Source organism: Calonectris borealis, chromosome Z, assembly GCF_964195595.1.
Source record: "Calonectris borealis chromosome Z, bCalBor7.hap1.2, whole genome shotgun sequence".
NCBI classification, from domain to species: domain Eukaryota; kingdom Metazoa; phylum Chordata; class Aves; order Procellariiformes; family Procellariidae; genus Calonectris; species Calonectris borealis.
In genome coordinates this window covers 3,350,751-3,364,502 of record NC_134352.1, presented here as the reverse complement: position 1 = coordinate 3,364,502, position 13,752 = coordinate 3,350,751, and the positions used below count along the sequence as shown (strand labels likewise).

At 39.6% G+C, this 13,752-nt stretch overlaps 1 protein-coding gene across 1 annotated transcript in view; it reads left to right on the top strand.

Moving 5' to 3' along the window:
• The window catches only part of ADGRV1 (adhesion G protein-coupled receptor V1), a 290,582-nt gene that overhangs the window by 205,134 nt on the left and 71,696 nt on the right, over positions 1–13,752 (top strand). The window contains exon 86 of the mRNA XM_075138497.1: positions 3,022–3,200. Coding sequence (XP_074994598.1) covers positions 3,022–3,200 — 179 coding nt within the window. The remainder of the gene's footprint in view (positions 1–3,021; positions 3,201–13,752) is intronic.

The following is a 13,752-nucleotide window of genomic DNA, read 5'->3' as shown; positions in this document are numbered from 1 at the left end:
TATCCACAGATTATCACTAAAGATAAATGAATGAATAAATAAAGAAATAAACAAAAGCACCCCAGTTTTGGGAAGGTAATTTCAATTAATTGCTTCTTCCAAAAGAAAAAAATCTTCACTGAAGTTTGCATTGTCTCATTAGAGTGTTATTTGAATTCGTAATTGTTTTGCATTCTACATCAGAACAATCGCAACTTGTACATTTGATCTTCCACCTGAGAAATGGACTGTACGTTTTATTCTTCTGTAGCGCTGGTTATTGTTTCAGCATGGCAACAGGAAAGGATTTGCTAAAATTAGCTCCGCTATTTGTATTTCTTTGCTTAAATTTTGGAACATCAAAAGGGGTTGAAGACAAGAACTTATCATTATCGAGCTAGAAATGTCACTGCGCAGGAAATGGTGAACTATCCAAACCCCCTTACATCTTTGCAGCAGCACTGGTGTTAAAGTGTTCTTCTGTGATAAATGAGGTGAGATAGTTAAATACGGCTAAACAAACACAGAGCAAGGACATGAGGTACAATTTCTTAGAAAGCAATCTCAGTTGGATGACTGAGAACAATGTTCACCAGATTGTCAGAATTAGTAGAACCAACGATCCCTGAGCATAACGGCATAAATCACTTCAAGGATTTTGCTGTCTGGAAATGCTCGCAGTGAAGAACAGCCTAGTCAGGACTACAAGGGCATGTAATTTGAAGAATATTTATTGGCATAAGGTGACAAACAGAATCTTGAATGGGTTTTCAATCCCGTATAAAAGTTATGAGAGAAAAGGACATTATAAGAGAACAACCAATCTTTCCACAAACGGTGGATTTTTTTTCCAAATACGATTTTCATCTGTTTAATGTTTTCTTCCTGTGAATGTCCAGCAGTGGAATTAATAGTTTTTCTGTGTTCTTTCAACCTATACAGGACAGTTACAATTATATGGTAGGATTTTCCTGTGTTCTTTTAAAGAAAACAAACTTTGCCTTTGTTCACATAGCACCAATCACCAAATGAAAAAAAAAAGGCCATAATAATTACTATATAATTAATATAATTACATACACTGGATATATTTATGAAATGTCATTCTCTAAGGGAGCATTTAAAATGCTTACTAAACTAATAATTTTTTTTGAAAACAGGTTGTTAGCATATGCAATGTGCTTTATGATTCATGATAGAAAGTACTGTATATTCATGCTATATAAATCAGAGAAAAAATACTGTAATGATAATTAACTGTTGAGGCTTAGGTAAGGAATCCACAAACCACTAATTAAGTACTTGATTGTGAAGATTCAGTCTGCCTGAACAAACTGGTAGACGAACTCTTGGCTGAGGGGAATCTGCAAAATTTCACAAACACAAATAATCACTTTGCAATTGTCTTGTCACTGTATACGGATTTTACCTATCCTAACAATAGAGAGCTGCAAATTAAGTATATAAATCAACATTATTTTATTAAATCCCTGTGTAGACAATGGAGAGAGGTGAGTATGATTGGGTAAGGATCAATGAGTGCCTGAAGATGTCTGTCCTCTCCCCATGGACTGTCAAGACAGGCCAGAGGCACAAGCTTGAATTAGATGCCCTCTACACAGAAAAAGACAAAATTAATCCCTTATTCACCCCATATAAAAGGCCAGAAATAATTATATCACATGCAGAGCTGTAGCTGGTATAATATGTTTGACATGGAGGAAGTGAAGAAATATTTTGGAAAATGTATTTTTATTATGGACAGTTTAGGTGTTTATCAGAAAGTAGTAACGTGTGTAGATGTGTGTAAAAAAATGCTCAGCACATGGGAAAGTGTTTCTACTATTAACCTCTTATAGAAAATGCAAAGATTCAAGCAAAACTCTCAAGTATTTTGTTTTACTTAAAGTGTTTCCTTACTCACACTTTCAAGAGATTTCAACTATTCCACTTCTTCATTTTGATTCATATATTTTTTAAATTCGTAGTTATGCCATTTGATGATGAGTTGATCATTAGAAGACACAGATTGTTGTAGAGATGCACGTGAATTTACATTCACTTATTTGCATTTTTTTCTCAAACTGTTATACAAATATTACACGGAATCACAGAACCATTGAAGTTGCAGGGGCATCTTGAGACTGTCTCGTCCAACACCCTGGCTCAAGCAGGGTCAGCTAGGGCAGGTTGCCCAGGACCATGTTCAGTTATGTTTTGATTATCTCTGAGGATTGAGACTCCACCACCTCTCTGGACAGCTTGGCCCAGTGTTTGACCACTCCCACAGTAAAAAAGCTTTTTCTTGTGTTCATATGGAATTTCATGTATATTAATTTGTGCCCATTGCCTCTTGTCCTGCCATTGGGACTCTACTCTACTGAGTGGAGTCTGGCTCCCTCTTCGTCACTCCCTCCCATCAGGTATTTATACACATGGATAAGATCCCCCTGAGCCTCCTCTTCTCCAGGCTGAACAGTCCCAGCTCTCCCAGCCTCTACTCATGGGAGGGATGCTCCAGTCGTGGCCCTTTGCTGGACTCGCTCCATGTCTTTGTTGTACTGCTGAGCCCAGGACTGGACCACAGTCAGAATTGTTGAAGGAGGTTAGTGCATTTCCTACAAGAAGATACATACAGCTGAACAATAGTGTAAAAATATTCAATACAGATCAGATTTAGCAATATTAGATGTCTTTTCTGTGAAGGTATGGAAATCCAAGAAGAAAGCTACTTTTGCACCACAAAGCTATTTTTGCACTGCAAAAATAGTGTTTTCTACTAAACAGGGTTGTCCCTTCCCCTCTGATAGTCTAATTCCAAATCTAACAGTTATATAAATAAGCATACTTCTTTTATAATCAGTCTCTTTTGATTACTTTAGAGAAGAAAATGAGAACAAAATATTTATGTTGAAAAATGTTTATGTATACACATATGCTGGGACAGAAATATGCTGTATTATGACTTTCAGAGTGATTTGGGTTTTGGGATAGCTAATCATCCACCAAGTCTACTGATTAATATTTTGCATTATTCTTCAGGCTGTTAATTTCTGGTACGTCCTGGTGATGAATGATGAACACACAGAGCGGCGCTATCTGCTTTACTTCCTTTTGAGTTGGGGGCTTCCAGCTTTTGTTGTGATCCTGCTTTTAATTATCCTGAGAGGAATCTATCATCACAGCACAGCACAGATTTATGGCCTTGTCTACAGTGATCTGTAAGTTTTCCTTTAAAAAAGCATGAGCTAGCTATTGTACTCTCTATATTGTTTTATATTTAATTTGCTTGCACGTACAGAAAGGGATATGCATACAGGCAAATGCAGTCAGGGGCAGGGGGATTCCTCATCTGGTGGAGATGAAGCAAGTATGTCACCCATATGCAATGCAGCACTTTCCATACAATTGGGCTTTGCTTCAGTTTCTCCACAGTTGCATCCTGGGCTGAGCATTGGCAGAGCCAGCTTCAACATGTCTGCTTGTGGGTAAATTATGTATTCTTTCCTGAGACTGTGCAATTCCAGGGTAAAGGATAGAAATGGCTACTGCTGCAGAAGTGAGCAGAAGAGCATAGGTTTTTTCCATTTCATTTCTGTGTTTAAAAAAACACAACACCAAACCAAGTCTTAAACCCCCATCTCTTAGATTATTAAATACATTCTTTGCTAAACAATGCTACTACATTAACACGTCAAATACATTTCCTAAAATATTTCTCTTGGAATATTGAAGGTGTTATATTCCAAACTGTTCCCAATTTGAGCACTGCTGTAATGCCAATAATTAACACAGCCCTTTCAAAGCTATATATAACCTCAGAAAACTGTCCTAATTAAAACAATACATCTTCATAGAACTCGAGACATTTAAGAGGAAAGATACATAAATATTTTTGTTCTCCTTCCCTACCTCTTTTCCTCTGGCCCCTTTTCTGGCAAAGCTGATCTATGATAATAGCTGTTCTAGGATATAAGGGTATGATGCTTATTCCATGCTTCATGTGCAGGAAAGAGTAAACACACAACTTCTTTTTAAAATAATAGAAGAATGTACAAGTCCTTTTTATGAAAACTTCTTATGAGGGTACTTGCAGAGTAGACCCAAACCAGGAGAATATCCATCTGTCTTTAATAAAAGAGGAAGATACAGTGTGCATCGTTCCATTATAATTGAACAAAATTCAGTACAGTAGTTTTTTGTCATACAAAGGGAATTACTGTGAGAAGTAGATACTGGAATTCAATATCTGTATGTTTGAGTATATGTGCATACATATATATGTGCACTTATAAATATTACTTGTATATACATATATATGTGTATATGTGTGCAGTGCGTGATAAGCAGGGATGCCTGATTTAGATCTAAATGAGCTACAGTGGGTACTACAAGTTGTCTAGCCATGTTGGCCAAGATTTAGTCCCACATTAATAGACACGGGCTCTCGACTCGGAAGAGTATCTGAGGTCCGCAATAGCAGACCATTTCTGATACTCACGCTACATCAGGGAGTGCTGCGTAGCTCTATACCAACCCATACACATAGATATTTCTTTGCAGAATATGGCAAGCAAGAATATTGCTTTTTTCTTCATGGTAAAATGCTTCTCTGTGCATGGTAAACACAAGAAATGTGTAGCATCAGCAAGTCTTCTGACTGCAATCAGACAGTGGGCTGATGGTATTATTATGCAGTGAACCACAGTTTCACAGTTTTCTTTTGATGTCCATGTCTCATTCTTTCAAATACAAGGAAAAATCCGTAAGTTCTGGTAAAATTATTAAGTAGAGGAAAAATACTCAGTCCAACTCATTTGCCCGAATTAAATATAAAATTCTTCCAGCATCTTATTAAAGTGGGCAAATGCCAGAAATGGTCCCAAGCTTAGTGAGTGTGCAGCTTATTCCAGCTCAGTCAATGTGAACACTGTAAGGAGGTATCTGCAAGGATTTTCCTAAATAGCATTGATGCTAATTCCTAATTTGAAGAGCACTTTAAAAGTTGCTCTTAATTATACAAAGAGGACTTTCAAAGCCAGGATGTACGAAAGAGGACAGATTGAACTACATCATTTGGCTTGTTTTCTCCAAAGCAGGAGGTAGTAGTGGAAAAAGTAACAAGGAGATTTCCATAGTCAAGGTCATTACATACTAACTTCAGAATCAGCCTCAGAAATAGCTTGAGAACAATGGTGTGCTGCTAAGGAGCTCATTTCATGTGAGAGCTGGAAGTCTGGTTAAAGTAATAAAAGCAGTGAAGCCTGTTATCTTAGCTCTCTCCTAAGTGATCACTCCTTCAGGCAACTCATTTTTGCATTACTGTGTTGTCTGACCAACTGTTTTGTTCCTAACCAGAATGCCATGGGCATAATTAATAGCCAACAGGACGCCTATGCCGAAAGAACTTCATTTTATGCTTGTACTGAACAAAAAATTATTTGAGCTGTGTTGGATTTTGTGCTTCAAAAGAAGTATTGTGACAAGGTCTTTCTTCAGATGTGACAAATTCTACACACAAATGCATATATTTTGTACAATAACTCCCATAACATGTCACAGTATGAAACTAACAGGCTGCTATTGTGATAACAGTAGTATACATATTGGTGATTATTTTCATAATTAGGAGAGTTTATGTATGGCGTGAATAGTGCACTCTTTGGCATTATGTGCATTTTTTTATGATACTGGTAAATTTGTCTGTATCAATGCCACCAAGTAGCATAAGTTTTTTCAGATCATAGCTCAATGATGCGTGAAAGAGCTAACTGCCAACTCCTCCCTTTGCTAATTTCCCCATCGCTCAGCTGAAGAGGTGAAAGGCTGTTTGCATGGGGCTGGAAAAGTTGGCAGTGAAAGTCATATCGGCATAACTTGAATGAAAGAAGTAGTGAGATGGGTATTTGCCTAGGATGGGTTTGAATGGAAGAGGGTGGAAGAGCGGTCTATCTGGATATCTGTAAAGAAAAATGTGGAGGTTCTATGAATATCTGATACAATACCTTCACTAAGGAAAGTAATAAGATTTGACCCCCTCTTAAAAATATGCATTAGTTCTCATGTCTTCTTTTAAAAAAGAATAACAAGTTATTTCAGATGCAGATGTTTGTAACTGCGCCTCTGCTTAATTTCTGTGTGTGATAACCATTGGCTCAATCATGTCATGAAATTTCAAAGTGTGGGCATTCTCTGTGTGCAGCTGACTTGTAGAAGGGGCTTGAATAGGCATTTGCTGTCTATCCTGTCTTTTACTTTTTATGTTATGTTAAAAGTCTTACATGAAGGTTTGTCAATGTTTGCAAATGAAATCTCTAACGTATCTCTAAGTTTCAAGTATGTTGTCTACCCTGGTCTCTAGTAACCATGCTCTAAAATGTATATCCTTGCTTAAGAATTGCCATGATGGCTGAGGCATTAGTGTGTTTTAGCAATAAGAGGCAAGTGTCAGCTCCTTTCAACTGGCTAATAACAAATTTGAATTAAGCTCTGAACTAGATGGTTTAAAATCACTCTAAAAAAAGTATATTATCATTCTATATTTCTGAGTTTTTATGTCATATAGACAATTTTCCAACCCCTGTTTGAATTTGCTGCAATGTCTGTCTGAAATATCTCTGTCTAAAATAACTTCTAAGGACATAAATTCTACCGTTTAGGTACACGCTGTTTTAGAAAAGTATTTCCTTTTGTCATTTCTTATTACATTGAATGTCACCATGACTTTGTGTGGTGACATAAATGGAGACCTCAGGATAACCTTTCTCTTTCATTTGTTTTGGTTTTTTTTTTCCTTATCTCCCATCTGATCGTCTCTTTCAGGATTACAAACCAAACCTATAATTTGTGTTTCTTTACAGGAATTGTTAATGCCCTTGCACACTTTAACACCCTTCTTCTCCTTTTGAGAAGAATTTTTCTTGTTGAATAAGAAAAGAATAAGAAAAGATGAGTTCACAACAAGACAAGAGTTCAGCTTAAAATCAAATTCCAAAGCTCACTGTGGTTCCTGAACTTCAGATAGTTCAAGGCTTGCTGTTGTCCTGGTGTATATGGCTAGCCAGTCATGGCCTTATTTCTGAAAATCTTTTAGCTAATGTTCTCAAAGTGAGTTTGATCTTAGCAATATGTTTAAATTGAGTATATTTCTAATAGGTCTCCTAAAGTACAAAGACACAGTTCACATGGTATGGTGGAAAACATATGGAGGCAAATTGAAACTGTAGATATTGGCAAAGTGAGATGTCAAGTGCAATGGAGAAGTGAAGAGAGGAATGTGAAGAATTATATAAAATGTAGCTCCCACCAGTTTCATCCCGGTGTCATTGGTGGTTATTTTGAAGAAAAATGTCAGCAATATATGTCTAGCATGTATCTCCAGAGGGATTGCATCACAGGGGATTTACAGACTGCAGACAGTTCTGGAAACCAGTGCAGGTATAGATATAAAACCTCAAACTGGTGAATGACTTGAGACTTGCAACCATTCAGTCATCTTTTACGGAGGAAGCTGGGTTTGGGTTCATGACATCTTATAACTCTCTTAAACTTACAAAAGAAAGAAGCAAGCAAAAGAACTTCTAAAATGGGAATCCTTGACAATAAAGTAGCTTTCTAATTTCTCATATAACCCTGAAAATTTGATTGTCCATGCTTGCATGCAAGTAAAAATTTCCATACCCTTTGAAGCCAGTGGAACCACACCCATTTGCAAGGTTTTGCTTTAACTCATCTGTTTCTGAGATCAGAAGCCAGAATTATTTGATTACAAGTATCACTTTTCGTTCACAAACACGAGTTTAAAGGTTAATTATGCTACATTCAGTGGACTTGTACCCAAGAGATTGTCCAGAGCTATAATAGATGTTATTAAAAAAATGTACTACTCTAAAATTGGCTAGAATCACAGCTCAGAGGAGCTTGAACTTTTAACTCACTTGGGTGGTTTGAAAACTCTTACCTACAATAGCATTAAAGTATGTTTTTATAAACTTGAGAAGTACTCTTAGCTTTAAGTCTGGGTCTGACTAGGCCGCCTTCTTGAAACTCAACTCCCCTAAGAAGGCCAAAGGACTGTTTTTATTCGAGTATAAACTAAAACAAGTAACCTTTGAAAAGGAGAAAACTGGAAGTGATTAGGCATGATAGAATACAAATTTAAGAGTTTATAAACAAACATCTCCCTGCTCACTGTGTCCTTGCAACAGCTGGTCAGGCTGGTTTTCAAGCCCGGCTTTTGCCAAGCTTTAGCCTACCCTTTTTAATTGAAGCAGACCATACAGTTTCCTCGAGTTCCCAGAACGTTTGGGTTTTTTTAATTCCTGAGCCATGGCTCTCTGCTCCTTGCACTTTTAAGAGCTCTTTTCTGTCTGCCAATCCCTCCAGTTTCTAGAAGTGTCTCTTTTTTAGTAGGATCATTTATTTGCCCAAGAGAAGAATGATGTCTCCTCTCAGGAGGTCCCACCTGATTCATTCATTTTCCTGTGTAAAATCCCCCGTGGCAAACAAACGGAGCACAGAAGAACCACATCTACCATTACAGTACTTCAAAATTACAGAATTATGCGTGTCTTTGGTTTCCGCGACGATGATATGATAACATCTCACAGCAGAAAAAGGCTAAGTTAAATGTCCTCACAAATATATCTTCTTTGTATCATATCGTCTGCCATGGTGATATCGATGAGAAATAATGAAAAAAGATTGTCCAGCAGAATTCCTTTCTAGAAAAAACGAAACACTGCTATCTCCTCTACAGTCTAGCCCAAGGCAGAGGTTTTTCCAGCAAAGTCACTGGACCTGTGACTGTGCAGCCGCATCCAGGGGACAGGAGAACACAAGGCTACAGAAAGCTGGAAATGATGAACTTTTTTCTGTGACTGACTCTTCCTGTTACTCACATTGCAGTTTATATCTGAATCAAGCTCTTGCACATGGGCAGAAATTAATTTCTAGGAGCTGTGGCCAACATTATTTGGAAAAGAAACTTCACAGAAAATGCGTTCCGGTACCAGGTGCGTAGGAATGCGTCAAGGGCACTTTGTGTATCCTCACATGAGAGGGAGTCAGACCTGGATTTCAGACAAAACAAGCAGTGCAGTTGCTGTCTGAATGCTCGGTTTCCTTGAGTGAGTCATGCCCTGCTGGGTTGAAACCCAAACCAGTGATAAAATAGAAGCGTGGAAATAACTCATGCTCTGAGATATTAATTCTTGGTTTGTTTAGCACCTGTATGCTGAGAGCTGTGCGATGCACAAAAGTAGAGATCATGTGCACTCCTGAAGATGCTCTCACGTGGTGAAGCACAAATGTGAGCAGGGTGGCAGGGTTCACATCGCTTGCGAGCGTAGTGAAGGAGCGGAAGGCTTGAAAGAAGCACAAACCTGCAAATGATTTTGTCCTGCTTGTATATTCAGCGTTACACAAGGTGCATAAAAGTTGCGTGACGAGAAACGTTTACTTTAAAGACTTGCCAGGACTGGAAGTTTGAATGATAAGGCCCACCAAGGATTTCTTAAATAAAGGAGTTTTAACTCAGAGGGATAGGTGGGAGGATGGGGACAGCCTAAGCTCAGGGCTCAATCTGAACAAAAACATAAGACGTAGTAACTCGTGATGTGTTGTCTAAGTACTTCTCCAAGGTTCATTTGTTTTGATGTTTTTGTTGTAAGGGTAAAATCTTCCTGAAGCTCCTTTCCAGACACTACTTTTCGTTAAGTTTTATTTCAAGGGCCACAGCCCCCGCAGCTTCTAATTATTTACTGACTGCACGTACAAGGAGGACCCTGTAAACCTTAATTATTTATGGAGTCATGCTTTCTCTCTGACCGAACACCTGCGGGGCTGGTGCGCTGACACTTAACCCAGTCAGACAAAATACTGGACGCTGCTTGGGGTCTCACCACGTTGGACGACTGTTTCACTGCTGGCACATGTTCTGGGCACAGATCCCTGGCTTGCTAGCTGTTCCCTAAAATGGAGCCCTGCTTTCTTAAACCCAAGGACGTGCGCCACTACCAGTAACAGGAATTTTTTAGCCTGAGCAAGCTAATTTCTGTCCAAGTATTTGGATGAAGTCTCTTATGTCGCCCTTCCCCTATTACTTCAAAAGCACTGAAATTAGTCCTGAATCTTAGAACAACATGCTTGAAACGCCAGACTTTTACAGGCAGGAGTAGCTAAGGGAATAGCTAAGAAAATAGCTAAGAATAGCCAGAAAAAGCATTCAGGGATTTTAATTGAACTGTCAGACGTGCTAAGAGGAAGACGAATGGATGTGGAATTCCAATCCCCTAATGCCCGAGCCTTGCTTTATATTCTGCGTGGACTTGGAAGTGTCTCCCCACGTGGACCTCTCGCTCCAGCCTGTGCTTCCTGTTATCCCAATTTTTCCACCTCCTTTCTCCTCAGTTCGCTGGCAAATCACCTAGGATTTTAAAGATTTTGCAAACCGCTGTTGCTAGAGCTCAGCGCAGAATGGTGCTTGGACATCTGGATGTGAGGCCGAATGCTGTGCAAGCGGTGGGGGGAAAAAAGCCTGCATTTTTCACTGGCCAGTGAAAAAAACCTCACTGTTTTGCCCTTCTCAGCAGGGTAAATTAGCCCATGCTGAGCTCTGTGCTACTGTAGGAGAAACGTTTCTGATGAACCAGAGCTACTTGGGTTATGTCTGCACTGCATCACAATATAGACATTCCCATAAGCACATATATATATATATATATATACACTGGGCAAATTACCCTGCTTCCCTGAACTATAGCAACAGTTAAGAGAACACAAAGTTTGGCCTTTTTGTATTCTGTACTTGTGCTTTATTTTCTGAACTCCTCCATTATTTCCAGTGAAGCTGCCTAATGCGCTACCCACTGCTAAGGATTATTTAAAAATATCTCACTGCTAAATGTGATGGCTTTAATTACCTTTTATTTATCCCTCATTACCAACATATGTTTTCAGTGGAGGAGAATAGTTGGGGGTGGGGGCAGGGGGTTGAGTGCTTTTTATATCTTGGCAAATATTTACTGTTAATGTTAAGCAAATGTTAGCACATCAGAAACAGACATAATCGCTGTGTTGTCCTTTTAAAGCATTAAAATAAAGAAAGATAAATTCTGGCTGATTTGAGTGACGGAATCTTGAAAAGGGAGTAGAGAAAAATATCTGTTATTACAGTAAAACTCCCAACCACCGTTAAGTTCTGACAAATCAAGGAAGTTTTAAAGGGTTGCAAGGATAGGTTGTTATAGCTGAAAGTTGCACCCACAAATGACCTTGGGGCCTGATCCTTCAAACAGCTTCAGAAGAGGAGAATTTTGTGCCCAAGCAGAACTCCAGAGACTTCTCTGAAGCCGGCGTAGTACTACGGCAGGAGTAACCGAGCACAGCTGCAGGATGAAGGCTTGCATCCCTGCCACTGACTGCTTTTAAAAGCCTCGTATTTCCGTTCAGGTTGTGTAAGAAATTAGCAAGATAGTCCCTCCTACTTTATGGTCTTTAATTAGCAGAATACTGCCTACTGCTACTAAAAAAACTCATTCTTGGTTTATCTGTTTTCCAACAGTTTAGAAAAGCCTTCATCTCATATGCTAGAATGTAGCAGGAAATGCTAAAATAAGCAATAGTGAGATCAATACCAGCAACTGGCTCTGACTACTTCATTGGCACTAATGTCTGCTGGGGGGCAGGAAGGCTCTGCAGAGGGACCTGGACAGGCTGGATCGATGGGCTGAGGCCAATGTATGAGGTTCAACAAGGCCAAGTGCTGGGTCCTGCACTTCGGCCACAACAACCCCAGGCAACGCTACAGGCTTGGGGAAGAGTGGATGGAAAGTGCCCGGAGGAAAAGGACCTGGGGGTGCTGGTCGACAGCCGGCTGAACATGAGCCGGCAGTGTGCCCAGGTGGCCAAGAAGGCCAACGGCATCCTGGCCTGCATCAGAACTGGTGTGGCCAGCAGGAGCAGGGAGGTGATCGTGCCCTGTACTCGGCACTGGTGAGGCCGCACCTCGAATACTGTGTTCAGTTTTGGGCCCCTCACGACAAGAAGGACATGGAGGTGCTGGAGCGTGTCCAGAGGAGGGCAACGAAGCTGGTGAAGGGCCTGGAGCACAAGTCTGATGGGGAGCGGCTGAGGGAACTGGGGTTGTTTAGCCTGGAGAAGAGGAGGCTGAGGGGAGACCTCATCGCACTCTACAACTACCTGAAAGGAGGTTGTAGCGAGGTGGGGGTTGGTCTCTACTCCCAAGTAACAGCGATAGGACGAGAGGAAATGGCCTCAAGTTGCACCAGGGGAGGTTTAAATTGGACATTAGGAGAAATTTCTTTACTGAAAGAGTGGTCAGGCCTTGGACCAGGCTGCCCAGGGAAGTGGTGGAGTCACCATCCCTGGAGGTATTTAAAAGACGTGTAGATGAGGCCCTTAGGGACATGGTGTAGTGGGCACGGTGGTGTTGGGTTGACGGTTGGACTCGATGATCTTAGAGGTCTTTTCCAACCTTAATGATTCTATGATTCTATGACATGCTGTTTATAATAAGTATATATACATCTAAGCTCTTGTATTTGATCTTCCTAAATAGGTCAATTTTGTGTTCACATTTTAGTTGCATGAAGTACATGGACGTTGACTGTATTTAGAGCAGTGAGCTGTGCTTTGGAAAGCAGTGTCTTGTCTGTGCTATGTAACAGCACCGGTAATTAAAAGTGTATCTCACTGAACTTTGCTAAGGTACGTCTGAGAAAAAGGAACACAGCTTTAGCAGATTGATTAGTGGTATTAAATGTAATTGTCAGTATGGCTTATACAGAATCAGTACGTCTAACAGGGAGGCTGCAAAAGAAGAGGTTGTAGCGCATGCTTATCCTGGATATTTATTATGTTACAACAAAACATGCAGATTAAAGAAAGTGTACAGACTAAATACTGTTTTGAAGCAGGAAAAAAACTTTTGCATGACATTTTTTTATTCTTCATGCCAAAGGGCAGGACTGTGAATATAAGCCTCATTTAGTTTGACAGCTTGCACATGGAAACACCTCCTTTTTCAGCTAAACTGGTATTAAAATCCTTGGTTTAAAGAATTAATAGAAAAAGTACTCTAATTAAGAGTGTCTGCCCTAAAAGCTAGTACAAGGGAAACATTTTCTTGAATGTGAGAAACTGTAACAAATATTAAATAGTCAAAAACCAGAAAGTAACCATAATAATAGATCATTGTTTCAAATGCCTTGATGAGTGATACACATGGGAGAGAAGCCTTAGATGTAAACAAGAGCAAGAGAATTAACTGAAATCAGACACACAACTCCTTATATAATTTTAAAATTGCAGTGTTAGCAAGAACCCTGCTCTAACGTATTTCAAGCAGGTTTCTACCAGCTTATTTTCCTGGTCAAATGCCAAGGGCTACAAGTCTTCTGGGGCTTCTGGGATGATCTGCCTGGGGACTCCAGAGCTTCCAGTGCCTTGGAAGCCTAATCTGCATTAACGCAGTGCTTCTGCTAGGTCCTTGCTGCTTCTCCTTTGGTAGTTGGTGCTTCCTTAGTATGTACTTTCACAGGAGGGGAAAAAAAAAAAGAAAAAAAAGTAGGTATAAAATTGTTCTGAGAAATATCCAGAAGATGGTAAAATGAGAAGACTGAAACACAAATGGGCCATGTTCTAAAACAACAGCAGATGATGTTTTGGGTCCTCATTAAAGAAAAACATTGCTTAGGCATTTTATTTTTCCCCTTTTCCCAACTGTTTAGTTCTACAGAAACAGCAGCAGTA